At 33.1% G+C, this 18939-nt stretch overlaps 1 protein-coding gene across 1 annotated transcript; it reads right to left on the reverse strand.

Moving 5' to 3' along the window:
• Positions 1-3236: 3236 nt before the first annotated feature.
• MS3_00008251 (uncharacterized protein) lies at positions 3237-17356 on the reverse strand. The gene is made up of 7 exons (XM_035730300.2): positions 17167-17356; positions 15164-15211; positions 13039-13088; positions 11397-11486; positions 8698-8785; positions 6102-6227; positions 3237-3415 (listed from the first exon to the last, which is right to left on the reverse strand). Exons 1-7 carry the CDS (start codon positions 17186-17188, stop codon positions 3348-3350), a joined length of 492 nt encoding a protein of 163 aa, XP_035586237.2. The 5' UTR covers positions 17189-17356; the 3' UTR covers positions 3237-3347.
• Between the last annotated feature and the right edge of the window lie 1583 nt (positions 17357-18939).

Consider the following 18939-nt stretch of genomic DNA (forward strand, 5'->3'; position numbering starts at 1 on the left):
CCTTTTTATTGTTGTTCTTTTGATTCATGATGACCTCAGTTGAACTAGTCAGTTCTTCTTCGTCTTATTCTCATTCTTTTTTTCTTCTTCTTCTTCTTCCATACCTTAAACAAATTTCTAATTATTAGTTATTCATTACTACAATAATTCACATGTCTTAATTGTTTCATTTTTATTTATTTCTTATTTCATTATGTCACTTGAATCAACTTGACCTTGGATGAAAATGAATAAATAAATAGTTTGTTTACATTTACAAAATTTGGTTTTCATGTTCTTGTTTTGTCTAATAATTATGTATTTAGTGTCTGTAGTAACCAAAATGGAAAATCACATTCATATTACTTTTCAGGTGTACAATTTTTTTTATCTTTTCTCAGGTTTCTACTTAAATTAATGATAGTAGTAAAGTGTAAAATGTGATTTATAAATAAATGAGAATAATTTTAAGGGATCTTTCTTCATATGCATAAATATGAAACTTTATGTTTGGCCAAGTTTTAGTGTTTAGATTATGTCCGACAATGAATAAAATACAATTTAATACTCGGTGTAGTACTTTAGACCACATACATAGAACTCAGTTAAATATAACCTATAGAAATATTGAATATTCAGTATCATTTGTTTAATAACAAGTCAATTGAAGTGTTCCACTTTCATTAGTTGAACGAAATGATTTTCTTGTTAATCAGTTGGATGGAATTTTGAGATGAGGGAAGCGTTTCCAAGAAACCAACTCAAAACGAACGTTATCTCATTCTTTATAACAATCGGTTCATGATCTCAATCAAAAACTTAATAATCTCTACAACCCAATATTGATAATTACCATGTGCTCACTAGTGACTGGCTTCGTGAAGGAATTATCGGAGTTCTAGTGAGGAGCGGTGATCGGTGAACCTAATCTTTGTCGGGTAGAGACAGATATCTACCTCAGTACAATTGAAACTGGTCGCGCAATTTCGTGGATTGGTTGAGGTTAGACATTAACACCATTGGATGCCGACTCAGTGGTCTAGTAGGTTAAGTGTTCGCGCGCGAGACTGAAGGCCCAAGGTTCGAATTCCACAACCGGGATCTTGGATGCACACAGCTGAGGAGACCCACAATAGAACGAGACGGCCGTCTAGTGCTTTCAGGTTTTCAGTTGTGGTCTAACACCAACCGGTTCACGGTCTCAATCAAGAACGTAATAATCTCCACAACTCAATACTGATAGGAATTTATAAATGTATATGAACATGTGATCGATTTCCCGCATGGAAATCCAGCACCTTAAGAGATGAATTAATGGAGATTTGCAGCTCTGATGGGTACTTGTGGTGGAATTATGTTTTCTTAACTAGATTATTTAATTGCTGAAAGTTCAATGTCATTCTGAATAACAACTTTCATGCCTATTTCATGTAAAGTTAAACACAAAAACCGTTTCCTAGAATGACAATTAAATCGCTGGAATCAAACTGTCTATCTGAGAGGAAACACCAACGCCAAAAACTTTGAAGGCCATACTGAAATTTTTTCTTAATTTGACTAGAGACAGTTGCTAAATTATTATGTCAGTAAAAAGAACTAGTAGAAAATTAAACGAAATTAAATCTCTTGAGTTTTGTTTATCAACTTTCGGACGCTAACGTTTAACCAATTATTGGTAACTAGGGAATCTACTCTGAAAGGGTACATAGTCTTTCTCTTAATGATAATGTCATCCAGAAAGCCATAAGCATCTAAAGCATCTTTTAAAAGGGCACTCACATAACGGATTCAATAACTTTACTTGTTTATTTATGATGAATATGATACCAAAATTATTATTATTAATTGAATAAATGGGTTTCTAAATTATTGTATGCATTACTGTCAGAGTTCAGTGTACTGAAGTTTTTGAGTGTCACTTTTCTGTTAAATTTACTAGAGCAATATCAAATATGTAACATAAAATATAAAGTCATATAATATTGACACTCGCCAGCAAATTGTACCTGAGGGAACTGACGCACCCTGATGGAGTTGATCCCGTGTCACCCAGCTTCACAGTCAGATACATTACCACTGAGCTATCCGGACCACGACTGACTTTCTGTAGGACTTAGATGTATTTAAAATTTATTGTTCACTGAGTGGGTTAATTTTTTAGTAAGAAAATAGTGTTAAAATATCTAGACGTTTTATTTCTGCAAAAATCTGGGTTTAATGTCTTAGTAGATACTTGGCGTAAAGTTTCAACTTCATTTATTGTGTGTTAGGTAATTCGAGTCCAGCAATAAGGTCTATGTAAATCCTTGAGAAGAGGAAACCAAGTCTCTTGTATACATACTAATTAACCACTGAAGCATTCGTTTCACTTGATCACCATTTTGTTTCTAACAAAACATCTCATCCTTGGATCATTTTCCAATAGAGGATTTTTTCATCATTAAAAGTGGACTAAGTCGACGTTTTTATTCGGACAAATATCAATTAGTGTTGAGACGAAGTTAATTTTTCTATGCAACTTTCCAGAGTAAACAAGATGGATCATACTTTCAGTTCAGAGCTTATGGATCTAATGCAAACATAAGGCATATATCGATCCCCAATTTATTGTTGATCTATTCTAGAAGATTTCAGTGTAGGCAATAAAAATACAAACATTTTCAAATCGTGTCATTTTTAAATCTACGTATAAAACACTTGGATAGCCTAAAGTTATACCATAAGAATTTAGTTTATAAATTATTGAACGTTACATGAGGCCATATATTCAAGATCTTTATTCAAGCTAATCAAAAGTATAGTTTTATATCAACTATGGGAAAGTCATCATTTCATTTCTATACCCAAAGTTTTGTTCGATTGCGCAGATATTCTTGAGATAATCTTCAAAAAGTTCTAACTCCGCCTGTAGCTCTTCTAGGGTTAATTCCAGTCCCAAGCTCGGATAAAGGAGTAGAGTTCAGCAACCCCATCCCGTAGAAAATAATATTACTAAACGATCGCTAATTAAAATAGACAAATTAAACCATTTTAACTGTGACCTCAGAGTTGAAGGATCTTTAATCAGAAAAATTGTTATGTCTCATTATCAAAGCCGAGATTCTTCGGAAGCTATGAGGTCGATGCCTCTTCTAACAACCAGAGTAACAATTAAGTTAGGTACATGAAATATCCGGAAAATGTGAGAGACCGGGGGGACCAATCAAATCGTTAGTAAGTTCAAAAAACTTCTAGTAAAAGCACAGTTTTTCTATAATATTTGTGCGATGTTATAAATTTGTTTTATTTAGTTAATAATAGCATTATATTCAACATTGGAATTCATTTTGAAATGTTATGAGATGAATCAATGATCTTCAGTTTTCTTTTTATAATAATTCAATGGAATCACTTGGATGTAGTGTTTTTGATTCCAATTCTTTTAGTTGTTTTTTTGCTGTTAGGGAAAATTATAAAAAAAACAACAATAGAAATACGGAGAGAATTAAAGAGAAATTCAATATTAAAAGTTATTTATTGTAGTGTAAAACATGTAAATATGTCATTAGATAACTGATTGGAAGTTGAAAGAACTCACTGAATAAGATCAGATTTGAATCTAGATGTCTTTATATTACTGAAATATCATTGTGATTATAGTATTTTATAAATTGTTATGTTCTTTAACTTGAATGCTACTACTGATTCGTCTTACGGAAAGAAGAATCAAGGATTCAAAGAATCGATAGGCTTTCTAGGTTTGAAGCTATCACGAGTTCACTTAATCGGCGAACGAGAACAAGACTCGGTGACCAAGGACCAGTAAGCTAACTATTGATGAGTCCCAGCCCCGCTAACTAGAGGGAGAAGTCCAAGCTTGAAATGGGGAAGTATATTCCGCAAACAGCCAGAAAAGAGCGATAACAACAAACACAAATCAAAACGTATACATACAATGCAAAACCGTCCTTGGGGAGAGTTACCAAATAGCATACTAAAGGACACAACAAACCAATAGCACTTTGGGTATTTCCCAGTGGGAAATACGACATGAAGGTGACAAGAGCGCCTTTGGCGCGAAAACAAAGAAATTCAAATTTTCTAAGTAAATTACAAAATTCGGTCCTTTTTCAATTGAGTTCTGGGGATCTAACGTCCCCAACATAAATCATGACAACTTTATATTGATTAATCATTTTTGGCGTCTGCAATTTAGCAGTAATTTACTCTCACCACCCCCACTACCACCACCGCCACAAACATATCTCACGAGACTTAGATTATGTTGCATACATTAGCTTACAGTATAATTGTAAAATAGTCATTGAAATAGTTAATGAGAATATTGTCCGAATCTTCAGTAATGACGATATCTACGGTTTCACGCTTCAATATGGTTTTTTTCCTTTCTTCATCTATTCTTTTCTGTACTTGATTATATCCTAAGTGAAATTTGAACCTTGTCATTCCCCTAGTGTATAATTAGTTGTGAATAGTAAATTAATCTTTGATAAAAATAACCACATCATTGCTAGATCTATCAAAGTTTCTAGGTCACCCGACTGAGATACACGCAAAACCGAAGTTTCCAAAATAACGATTTGTCTACAATAGCGGTTCTTTATTGAATAATACACAAATTTTAGTTACAAACCTCAACTCTTGAGGTGTCTGGGGCGTTTAAACGCGTCTTTCATGTGCGAAAATGAAAAGGCTTTCTGTAACAGTAACACAAAGAATAATTACAACATACGATAGTACAAAGGATAGCTAATAGCTGTGTCTAAATTTGATAACAGTTTATGAACAGCCGAAACCCGAATCAGGAGCAAAACATTATGGAAACTGTTGCTTTTAAACAAATGCACAAAACTGTGAATAACCGCTACAGCGATTAAGGTACAGTAATTATAATGATAAATACAATGATAAGTACAATAAACGTTATAAGTATATGTGAACAATTCAGAATATTACACTACAACTCGCGTTACAACATAAGTGTGAAAATTGTTGGGAATACAACTGCTTACTGAATGTAAATAAGTAATATAAAACAATATACAAAAGAGTGGAAAAGGAGCGAGTAGGAACAATGTAAGACAAACTTAACAATCATAATACAGAACTTTGTGAAGAGAATGAACAATGACCATTGACTCATTTTATTTCTGCTAACAGAATTATTTAAATCTATTGTTGTAGGTTACTGTAAAGAGGAACTAGGTCTACAGATACTGTCAATGTATGCTAGACATTGATATTTAATGTTTTATTATAAATTACATGCTGAATGTTTTTGAATGCATCCATTCAGCTTGTGTCATTTTAAAAGAAGAATATGGTTCCATAGTTCGTTTAATATTTTTAGGTAAAAGTTTTAGAATGATTGAAAGAGATTTTGATGTAAACACGAAATATGATTTCATTTGATAATATGAATGTAAATAGCTTATGTAGTTTAATGCTTAAGCTACACAGAGGTTAGGATTCCTTAACTAATTTAAATTATATTGTCGACATAATATTTCGTGGAGTGCTGAACATTCGTTTCATTGGAAAATTTCATTCTATATCCTTGAATCCTTATTTTTCAACTGAATATACTATAACATTCAAATAGCTAAAACATCGTGTTGTGTTAACTGTGATAATCGACATGTTTGAAGAGTTGTGATAGGAACTTTATAAAAGTCACAATTGTTTTTTAATATTATCGACTATCGATGTGTATAGCATAGAAGTTGACAAGGCACTATCAGCGACAACTTAATGTGGGAGAGTACAAACCAGATTCCAGCGGAGGAAGAAATCAGGAAGAAGTGATGGAAATGGATATGACATTAAGGAAAAAACCCAACTGTGTCACAAGGCAAGCCTTCACTTGGAATTCTCAACGCCAAAGGGGAAAACTAAGATCAGAAGACACATTAAACCGAGAAATAGAGGTAGACATAAGAAGAATCAACAACAATTAAATAGAACTGGAAAGGAAGACCCATGATAGAGTGGTTTGAAGAATAGTGGTCGATGGCCTATGCTTCACTGGAGGTCACAGGCGTAAGTAAGTAAAAAGTAAAAAACGAACGTTGTATGAATAACATGAATTAATCATTTTAATATAATGTAAAAAATGACCTAACCTTCTCTACGAATTACATCTGCCAAATCAGGGAAATTATTAGCTAAAGCTAAATCTGCTGGTTTCTGACCAAAAAGATTTAATTCCACAAGACTTGCTCCATTCTTCATGAGCCATTCTACCGTTTCTGAAAATTATGAACGAATTAGACTAGATAAGTCGAACATAGTAAAGAATATGAGCAAATAATGGGATATTTTACAGCAATAATCACATCAAACAAATGCTTATATGAACAGGTCGAATTTAGCCTTATAAAGAATTATAATCAGAAAAGGGTTTTGTGGATATTATAGTAATTTAATAGTTGAGTTCATGAGTTAATTAAAGCTATACTATCATGGAAAACCTGAAAGCACTAGACGGCCGTTTCGTTCTACTATGATACTCCTCAGCAGTACGTATTCACTATAAAATCCACAAAACTACTCTCTGAATATAAATATAAGTTAAGTTTTAAAGGGTTTGGTTATTTTTTCATATTTATAACACTTAATCTGTTTATCAACTAACTGATATGTACTCTTAATGAAGTGACATTAATAGACTTCAATTAATGCCTTTTCATCGTTTAAAGATCCCCGTCATATTAAAAGACTAGTCTTTTAATGCCTTTTCATTGTGACTATTAGTAAACTCTTTGCCAGTGTTAATAAACGTTGGCAAAAGACTAGTCTTGCAACTTTCTTCTATTGTTATTTGAAAACTTCAGGAACTAAGGAATGGTTTATCTTAATTTAGTAGACTGTTTGTTTCTCAGCAATGGTGATGATTTCTAAGTTGGAACTTTATTGAACTCCTAGAATCACTGGACAGTTGTTTCATCCCAGTATGGAACTCCTCAGCGGCGCATGTCCACGATCCCACACGTGGGACTCGAACCCGGAACCGTCTGTGTCGAGTGAATGTCTAGACTCAAGACTGCTGGGCTGATGTGCAACGTGTCATTGTTAATTTCCATCTTCCAGTGTCTTCAATGGGTAACTGCCTCATACCCGACAAAACTGAACTATACTGGTCACGGCTTTTCACCAGATCCCCAGAAGCTACATCGCGAAGCTCGTCACTGGGATGTGGAAATAAGATCATGATTTGAAAGAAATCCAACAATCTCCACAACAACATACTGATCGATAAAAGGTTAGTTCAAATAGACTGACATCTGATCTAACATGATGAACATAAAATGTCTCTCGAACAACTATTTCGAGTTATGAAATTATTTTTATTGAGAGCAATCAATTGTATAAATGAAATATGAGAGATTTCACGTAAACCTATTTGTTGTGTTATTGATACTTTCTTCTAGATTTAAAACTATTCTTCGTACGTCACTTAATTTGTAGGGAAATATGATTAATTTGATACAAGTTACTGTCTCTACTTCTAATAAACATTACGCACACTTTATAAGTGGAAGAAGAGTTTGTAAACGATTATGCTTGAATTGAAGACCTTAGCACCATTACTTAATAAATCTGTTATGTAATATCAAGCATGAGGATTTATAAGGATTTAAAGTATCTGCAATAATGTTGTGCAGTGTCTATTATTTAGGTCACACGTTTCTATATAGTGTTGTAGTGCTCGTCAAATCTATCCAGTGGACACCATCATCATACTTCATTCACAGTAAACAGTACAGATTCTCTGATGTATTTGTAAAGCTCATATTGTGACTAGAGTTATTTTGGTGTTATTACTGAAAATTATTCTAAATTTTCATCAACTCGATTAGAACAACAAGATATTAGAGTTACCATGGATACATTGGATACTGAAAACTGTTAATTGGTTACACATAACCAAGATTTATTGCGAAAACAAACAGAAGAATATGTATACATTGTGAACAGATTGAAAATAAAGAGAGTGATTGTTCAAACTTAGATTATACCTTTTTATTTTAAAAAATGGTTTATATCTTTCTGATGGTTTCAGTTCGTGACGGCCTGCTTGAATATCTGGGCTACCTGTTCCTCCGATCTAGATATTTCATCAAGTTATCTGTTTTGTTGTTTGTTTTAGCACATCATTATGTCTATTGTGCGCACAATTTATTCAGGCGCGTTTATGAAAAGTTTACAACCTTTCGCTATACGTGATACAAAAAGGTACAATCAGCGACATCATGGTGGCTGGCAATATGCATTGAAACGAATGAACATTAATCAAATGTGGATTACCGAACTCCTAACATCTAACCGGTCATCATTCAAAATTTATCGTCATAATAGATCAAGGTATAAGAAAAGGAAACTTGTTGAAATACTTTATGCTGACAATTCTATGTTGTACCAAAAATATAATGTTGAATAAAGCTTCTAATAATAAAAAATAATAATAAAAGAAAACAGCTATTTTACTAAGAATATTTAGGTTTTGAATATAAATACATATATATAATCTAAATTAAAATGTCCTTGTTTGCTCATCATCTGGCTGATCATCTAGATGATCTTTTCATATCCACTAGCCACTACCCAGAAAACAAAAACTGTTGCTCATGTTAATGTAAAACAATTCTATAACAGAATAATAAGAATCCTTAAATGAATATCTACACATTTCATTATCAAACTGACATATTATCTTACCACTATGTCCATTTCTTGCTGCATGGTGAACAGGTGAACAGTTCATCGAGTCCAGTTGATTCACATTACAGCCATATCGGACAAGTACCTGAATATATGGGAGTAGAAAATGGTAAAATACTTTTAAAGTATTGAATCATGTATGTAATAAATGAAAAGATGAAAAGTTATATGTAAACTAATTCATTGATTTTTAAACAAGAATTTATTATTGTTCACACGTTCATTGTTAAGGAGAAATGATTGGAAAAGTTTAAGATTTCATTTCCAATTACAATGAATCAACATGATATTACGATCAATCACACAACTCTGTGAAGAACAGAATCTTTACATTTATTTTACTAGTGGCATTTTGACAACTTAACAAACTAGTCCGTAAAGTAACCTGAAAATATGGAACATATAATGAAACTTGAAAAAATATATGATATTTCCTATAAGATATTATCTAAAGCTAAGGAATTCCTTTAGAAGTCCTATTCTATGGTAAATAGTCTTTCTAAAATACAATTCATTGAACAGGTAAGTATTCATTTCATTCTTAAAACATATATGTGGATTAACTTGAAAAAAACCAGTCAAAATTTCACTGGATAGTGTTATATCGCGACGAGAATAGTGGGTGGTAACTTTTGAGAACTATTTATGGAAAAATACGATACACAAATTTTTACTGTATAATTGGTAAGCAAGTAAACTATCTATATTCATGTTCCTCCTATTACAAGCTTTATTTTGACCTATGAACTATTACTATACGATTTACCATTCTTGAGTTATACCCAGTCTATCAATTACTATCTTCCTCATTCACAGCCACATTTGGCTAAATCTTCTACAAATGTTATTTTCCCTTTTATGGTATGATGTGGTCTGTTTGGTTGGTATATAAACCCAGTGTTTTTGAAATACATGGTTCATATCTCTGAGGCTGAGATTGGTGTTCTGGACTTAACTGACTGGGCTAGGCACTAAGCGGGACCGACAAGTACTCCAGACTGCTCATACGGGTTTATGCCTCATGGGTCCGGTCGATAAATCATTGTTCTCTAATTGATAGGAGCACAATGCTACAACATATAATAGATAGTCAGTAAGGTTTATTAATAATTCTAAGTGAAAATTCATATAGACAATAACAAGTGACATTTTAATAACTATGACTTGCTCAAGTCACATTGTGGATACAATCTTAGGGATGACTATATCTGAAAAGTCTATATACCGATCTGTGAAAACCTATATGATTTAATCAAATTGTTAAACTTGGTGACAATAAAATTGTTGAGTCGGCTTTCGGAGAACTTCAACGGAGCTTCCAGAGGCCCAAAACGATCCGAAGAGTCCTAACCAATCAGAGCATGATGGAGCATTCTAGAATTCCAACGTGGCGTGCTACTACTGGTCAGTAGCATAATATGTCGTTAACGGATTGGCCGAAATATGATGTTGATTTAACAAACGTTAACATCTATAAATACCCATGTTTTCTGTACAAAAACGAACCATGGAGTAAAGTGTCTCTCTCATACTTTTCGTCTTCTTTCTGGTGTTCAGGTCGCTGTATAGTTCTAGCGTGTGGTTTATCAGAATAGCTTAGGAACGAATATAGCGTTCAATCGACAAGACTTATCAATAATCAAAACCAAAAATGTGAAAGAGATAAAAAGCTTAAAATCAAAAAGTGAAATTATCATTTCATGAGAGTTAAATATTGTTTGTTGTTCTATGAGAAATTATTGTTTCTACGCTGCCACCTTCAAGAGTTACCTTAGTTGTATAAACAATTGAATATTGTTATAGGAACTGTAAAGCAATCAAAATTTTTTTGCTTTATTCTTAAAACATTCAGAATCAAAATGAAGTACATCAAACACTTTGTGGTCTAAAAATGTTAAGAATAACGATTTGTGAGTACGTTAATGTTAAAGATTCTAGAGATCTAATTACATGAACAGTTTTCTGAATAGATCTGAAGAAAACAAAAAGAAGAAAGAACTGACTAGATTGATCCCACTAATTATATTACTCATTTACTACTGAAAAATTGTTTTATAATTTGGATAGATCTTTACTCAACTTCCTTCCAAATTCATTATCTCTCTCATTTCAGTAATATTCCAGCTGATTGTATTCAACCTAAATCTATATGATTCGGAAGTATTAAACTACTCTGTTTAGTTCTGTGAAACAAATACGAAATCTGTTTGTATCAAGCAAGTTTATTACTCTGTTGTATGGCATCGAGTCGCGGTTGACTATGATCAACACTAAAGGAAGACTGCGTGTCAGTTAACCGATAAGATCCCCGTGGGCCAAGTATCAGAAGGCAGTTGATGGCTGTAGGCAAGATGTATTTGTTGGCGATCTCGTGGTATCGAAAGAATATCGAGATCGTGCCAAAGGAGTACAAGTGTGGTTACTGAGCGTAACCGAATCCGTGCAAAGTCACAATCAACGAAAGGAAGAATGTCTTTAGTACAGTTAAACAAACAAGTACAGTAAAACAATCACTGTTACAATTGGTTATGATAATAATTGTTTTCATTAAACCAATCACGTTCTCTTGATAAAAGTAGGTCACTACAACTCTACATTCTATAAAGTAAAATCCTCACTTTTTCGAAGTGTTAATATAGTAGAAAAGCATTATACATGACTATCAGGAATTGAAGTATAAATAATATATAACTCACTTCCAAACATTTTGGATTTCCCCAAGCTGCAGCTGCATGTATAGGCATCATTCCAGTCAATTCATCTGAATACAATGTTACCTGATCAAGCTTTATTGATTGAAAGACACTAAATATTAAAATATTTCTGATAACATAATTCATACTACAACAAATGCATTTGGTTAATATTAGCAAAGAACAATAAAGCTGATAAATAGTAGTTGATAATTAAATCAAGAGTTATGATTATTTGACTGAATGAATGAGTTTCAGTTCTATTTATATCAAACCCATTTATTAGATTTTGATTTCATCTACGTTTATAATGAATGTCTTAGATAAATGATCATATCAATATCAATTCGATGGTTGAATTCATGAGTCAATTAAGGTTGTACCATCATGGAAAACCTGGAAGCACTAGACGGCCGTTTCGTTCTACTATGATACTCCTCAGCAGTACGTATTCACTATAAAATCCACAAAACTACTCTCTGAATATAAATATAAGTTAAGTTTTAAAGGGTTTGGTTATTTTTTCATATTTATAACACTTAATCTGTTTATCAACTAACTGATATGTACTCTTAATGAAGTGACATTAATAGACTTCAATTAATGCCTTTTCATCGTTTAAAGATCCCCGTCATATTAAAAGACTAGTCTTTTAATGCCTTTTCATTGTGACTATTAGTAAACTCTTTGCCAGTGTTAATAAACGTTGGCAAAAGACTAGTCTTGCAACTTTCTTCTATTGTTATTTGAAAACTTCAGGAACTAAGGAATGGTTTATCTTAATTTAGTAGACTGTTTGTTTCTCAGCAATGGTGATGATTTCTAAGTTGGAACTTTATTGAACTCCTAGAATCACTGGACAGTTGTTTCATCCCAGTATGGAACTCCTCAGCGGCGCATGTCCACGATCCCACACGTGGGACTCGAACCCGGAACCGTCTGTGTCGAGTGAATGTCTAGACTCAAGACTGCTGGGCTGATGTGCAACGTGTCATTGTTAATTTCCATCTTCCAGTGTCTTCAATGGGTAACTGCCTCATACCCGACAAAACTGAACTATACTGGTCACGGCTTTTCACCAGATCCCCAGAAGCTACATCGCGAAGCTCGTCACTGGGATGTGGAAATAAGATCATGATTTGAAAGAAATCCAACAATCTTCACAACAACATACTGACGACAGTGATCCTGGTTACTAGCAGTTGAATGTTTCTCATTTTTAAAATATATCTCCAAATAAACACACTTTCCTAGCTGAAGTCACTCCCAAATGCTTTACATCTTAGTTAAATTAATAAGTTTACGATCATTTGTAAGTAGATAAGCAAGTTTATGCATATTGAACTTTTGTCAGGACTGTACTCAGGTATTTATTTACTGAACCATCACATTTATTTTGAAAAATTAAAATGAACTACTAAAATAAGAATAGTAGACAAGTTATGTTTCAAAAATTATTTAAGATAACAAGCAAGACAAATTTGTGATTTCATACCAACTTAGGCTTCATAGAATTATTGTAAATACATGTACTAAAAATAAGTAAAATGTTAATTCAGAGTGTCGGACTTCATCGTATCGGAAGTTTTTTTTAAATGAAACAAATCGCTCCATACCGAAAACATCAGTAGATTTGGTAACTTACATCGAATTCATCTAGTAGTTTGTCCAATATTTCATGCTGTCCATAGATTGCTAACCCCAAAATAAAACAGAATTAATTGAGCAGTTAGTTAAGAATAACCCGATAAAATATGCTGTCTTATCTAAATGAAAATATTGACTAATCTATCATTAAGAATTAGTGTACACTTAACGATATTTTATCGTTGAAACCATGAACCAATAGTTACACCTCCGCCTGGAGCCCCCCTGAGGCTACTACTGGTCCCAAGCCCGGATAAAGGAGGAAAGTTGGGCATGGGTTGGAGAATGCTGGTCGGCGGCCTATGCTCCATTGGGAGTAACAGACGTATGTAAGTAAGTAAGTACTTCTCAACCTGAGTGTTATCAGCTACTGGTCTAAAAAGAGAAACTATCCGAACAAATTTATAGTTTACAAACCTGGAGATGCTAAATTCTGACTAAAATTCATATTGTATCTGTGGATTATTTAAAAATAAAATGTAACATACCGATAAATTGGAAAGTGGAATGAAAAGTGAAAGCTGATTTTGTAAATAAGATGAACTTAAGCATTACATTTAGAATAATGAGATCGTACATTTACCTTTATGGTAATTAATGAAACAAAAAAGTCATTTAAATTAAAAAGGTCAAATAGATCAAAAGTACTAATTCAGGTAATCAACCATCTTCCTTTATCACAAGGGATATGAATAAAACTGTTTATAAGATTGACCTAGATGGTTCACTCTTAGTTGTATGATAACCTCAGCCGTTAAAATATGTATGTCTACTTTATGTATGAACAATCTTATTCAATTTTCATCCACTATGGTAGTCCGAAAATCAATATTAATATGAGAAGTTATCTTATGACTTCTTATTCTTTCTTCATCATGCCATCTATCTTCAGTATATTTTTACTGATAATCATTCATTAGAACTTTTTTGGTTTTCCAATAAAATGTCATAATGAGTAAATGTGCATTCTAATGGTTCTAACTTTATTATACGAGTATGTCAAGCTTAACAGTTCGATTTAGTGGAGTTGTGTGCTCTGAGCTGGATGGTTTAGTCGTGGAGCTTTGATCGTTCTTGTGAACGACACCATCAGCACAAATTTCAGGTAGAAGTCCATTGCGTTTTCTTATTACATTTTTGAAATTTCAATAGTTGAGATTATGAGTCTATTGAAGCTATTGTGGGACTCCTCAGAAGTGCGCATCCACGATCTCGCCTCGAGAGATTCGAATCCAAGACCCATTAGTCTCGTGGGCGAGCGCTTAACCACTAGACCACTAAGCTGGCATCCAACGGTGTTAATATCTAACGTCAACTAATCCACGGAATTGAGCGACATATCCACCACTGTCATTAGTGAGTTACTATCTCACAAGAGACCCGGTTGAATTCCGCTGGTCAAAAGTGCTCACTGTTGAGGAGTTCAGTGCTTCCAGGTGTTCTATGGTGGTCTAGCTTCAATTGACTAATGATCTCAACGATTGAAACAACTATAATATCCACAAAGACCCCATCTGATATTTTGAAAATTGACAATAATTTGTTTCCAAAATATTGAAATTAGGTCGTCTATATTTATAATAAAGATGAAGTTACTCTGTTTGTTGTAACCGCTGCCTCAAATCAATATGTGTGTGTTTGAGAAGACAGTTTATTGGAATTTAAGACAATTATGAAATAATGTTTGTAGAAATTGAGCTATCATTAAGATTGGGACATTGACTACAGTATCATACAAAAAGTATGATTGAATCTGAAAATATATTTGGTTCACTTGACTACACGAAATGTTATCCTACTTTTATATGAGTTTAGTGAATTCAGTGACTAGTGACTGAGCGTATTCATAATTGAACTACTCTAACCTACTTCTTGATTAGATTTTAGTCAAATAACAAAAAAAAAACAGAATGAAAAACTAGTCAATACAAACTAATTTACAGTAAACAATTGACATTCACTACTTATCTAACTTTCATAAATGAACTATAAATTAATATCATCCTATATATTGAATAATCTCCATAGTAACATAGAAGTAGTTATTCAATAGGTGAGTAATTCAGCTACAGAGTTTAATTTGGTTAGTATTTACAGATAATATAAGAATAATTATCACATACCTGCTATGTATGCTTCTAGACCAATTCTCTGTTGTTGATTAGTATCATCTATAAGTAGATAGCAAGTTTATTAAATAAAATATCACCGAAAAAAGGGTTTCTCTTTAAGGCTCACTGTTAACCGATAACACCAAATTAAAGATACGTGATGTTCGGTTACTGTAATTCAAATACATGTAATGAAGAATTAAGTAAACATACAGTTAAAAAAGTAGATTTTAGTACAGATTCCTTACAAGATTTTAGTAGATAAGTTTTGAAAAATGAGTTTACTACTCTGAATATTGTGATTATGAAAGCTGTAACAATCTATCATCCACATATTGGAGTCAGTTTTATCAATACTATCAGTTAAGAAGCGAAATAACTAGTTGGACATTTTTAGAATTTATACTTTCCAAGCCAGTCAGTCAGTCAATAACAACGTAGAACTTCGTACATACGTACATCAGTACGAGTTGCCATACCACATTAGCACACTGATACAATTGTCGATACGAATCCCATAGTGGTAGAGGTAGTAAGAGTACAAACAGTAACCGGAAACATTAGGGTTTGAAGATGTTATTCAAGGAGTATGATACAGTGAAAGAAATTTGTAAAGAGAAAAAAGGGACATGAAGAATTGAGAAGATTAGAATTTGGAAGAACACAAAGAGAGGATGCATCTGCGCCCACCATTGCAAACGATTTTGAGCCATGTCATTCAAGGTCTCCAACCATCGGTTGCTATCGTCTCGCGGATCCCAACCAGGTACTCTACACCTATCAACACGGCTGATTCAGTCAACTTGTCGGTGACTTGATGGATTTGTGCTATGTTTTGGTTTGACCACCTCTATCTTTCTTCCGACCTACTCCTACACCATAAAACATCGCTGTTTGGGGTAGTCGGTGGTTGGGTATACGTAACACATGTCCAAACCATCTCAACTGATGAAGTTTCACTACTTCATCAATTCATTTGCCATCCTTACCTAGTACCCGTTTCCAAATAACTGCATTACTTACTCTGTGGCCCCAGGATATACGCACAATGCTTCGAAGACACCGTGTGATCGAATACTGGTAACTTACGAATATCCTCTACTCTTGCCGGCCATGTTTCACTGCCATAAAGTAGGACGGAACGAACTGCTGCGCAGTACACCCGTCCTTTGTTTGGTAGACGGATATCTCGCCTACATCATAAATGACGTGAGTTGGCAGAAGCTAGTCGATCCTTCTATATCCGTGCTGAGATTTCGTCACATACCAGATAACAAGGATGGATAAACGATTATGATGTTGAAGTTGTATGACACTGATGATTATTTGAACATAACCAATAGTCAATTCCAATGTTTATACATCTCGAATTTTATGGATTTACGAAATGATATTGGGTAAAAACGACATAAAACAAATGAATTAAAAAACGTTTTCATGACCATGACACAAAACAAGAAATTTAGCGAATAAAGGTAATACCAGTCTGTAAAATGTTACAAAATGCCATCACCAATCAATATAGATCAGTAATTATATTTCTAATAGGAAAACTTCAATAACCAGATTCATAATAAGCTTATCATACTTAGAGTACAACTGATTTTTAAAACATTCGAAACATTAAATATAAGAGACGTTAATTATTGAAAAGCATGAACTACATAAACGGTGAGACTATAATTTATAGACGATCTTTAAGTGACGCTAGACTGACCTTGAGAGTGTCCAGCTAATAATCAGGACCAACTTAGGGTTATAAACCTGTGTGAGGAATTAGAATTCTGACTTATAGTTGATAGTTAAGGTTAAAAATTAGATTTAGGGTTTTCATCACGAACTGACATCAGCTAGAATGCCAAAACTCTATTTATCCAAATGGATGAATGAATTTCATGACGAAATTCAAGACGTCTTATCATATACATGATTGATTTGTCCATAAATTATAGTCATGCTATCTCATTATAAATTTTAAATGTAACCAAAACATTATAAAATGCTTTCATCATTACCTGAATCACTATCAAGACTCATTTTGTAATATAAATCGATAGTTAATAGAGTTTATCACACTTCCAGTAATGAATTATTCGACTTTATTTAATTCTATTCACTTGTGAATCAGTATGGAAATTCTCGAATATGATGAAATAGAACTTTTACATTGAATGATTCGTTTCCGCCCTTAACTCAATATTATTTGAGGCAAGTACGTATATATATATATATATATATATATGCAGTAGAATCTAATAAATTAACTAATGGTAACAGTGATCAATTAGATAATCATAGGTTAAAATACTTATTTTTTAAAGTTCCCATGGTTTCACTTATTTGGATGTTTACTTCTTTACTGTTTTCAACATAATAAAGGGGTGTAAAGATAAAATTTTATCCATTCAGATTCACAATCGAATAAATGGATAGAAATATCTTAGAACATTCAGGAAAATATAGTAAATGAATGAATGAGATAGAATTGACTTCTATAGAATAGATACATGGGTTATACTAGTATGAATATGAAAGTAGAATAATACAGTGCTGTGTATCTTTGAAAAACAGCTATAACTGTAGTGAATGAGAATATAAGTGGGGATCAATCGAATGTATTTAAATACAAAATTACAGAACAAATTAGTAAAATCTGTGAACCATACAGTAATAACTTAATTTGCAAAATGTCAGTCAATCGTTTCGGACTTCACTATTCATTCATTCTCACTGCGATCATTCTCTGTTCTCATTCTCTTTTCTTCGATCATCTTAAACATCAGCCGACAGGCATTTCACTTTCGATTGGTGATACATACTACTTACACCCGTCGACATCAGTACCACACACCACAAAACTATTGTCAAGAGGATTGTTAGAAATAAAAAAAAGGTATTCTTCAATAGCTATGTATTGACGTCAATCCACCATCTATTTGAACAGTTTACAACTAAGCAAATTATGTGATGTACAAATCATTTAAATCATAGTGGTTGTTTTTGTGCCTTCGTATATTTTTCTTGCTAATTCCTTTTATTATATTCGTATGAAGAATAGGTAAATAGTAACCGCTAGTATCTATTTGTGGACTTTTATTACACATATTCTTATTGTAGAACTATTATTTGACCTATTGAATATTATCATACGATTTACTATTCTTAAGATGTTTCCATTTTATTAGTAACCGTCTCTCACAATCACAGCCCCTTTCTGGCTGGATCTTTTCTATGATGCGGTCTGGTTTGTTTGTATATAAACCTTGTATATCTGAAATATATGATTCGTATGTCGGAGGATGATATTGGCGTTCTGGACTAAGGCGGCTGGGTTAGGAGAGAAGCTACTACTTCAGAGGACCAATAAGAGCTCTAGACTGCTAGTAGAGGTTTATGCGTCATTAGTCTGGTTGTGTAAGTCGATGTCTCTAATTATCTGTCGTATCACGTGATATAATTAATCGAATATAAGGACATAGTACATTGAAAAATATTTCACTCATTGTCGTACAGTTATCGCCTCTAATCCATGTATTCTTCGGTATAACTTTTTTTCAATATCTGTGTTAGTCTGTCTGTGTGTCTACATATTTATTGTTTATCAACTATGAAAACTGTGCTACACATCATCATCATCATCATCATTATCATTATCATCATCATCATCGTCATTATTATCATCATCATTGAATTACAAATTTATGAGTACACAATCAAGTTAATTTCCTTCATTAAACTATGAAAGGAAGTGATTAGGTAGCTTGGGATAATGAAGCTTCGTTTAAATG

Source organism: Schistosoma haematobium, chromosome 6 (assembly GCF_000699445.3).
Source record: "Schistosoma haematobium chromosome 6, whole genome shotgun sequence".
In the NCBI taxonomy this organism is placed as follows: Eukaryota; Metazoa; Platyhelminthes; class Trematoda; order Strigeidida; family Schistosomatidae; genus Schistosoma; species Schistosoma haematobium.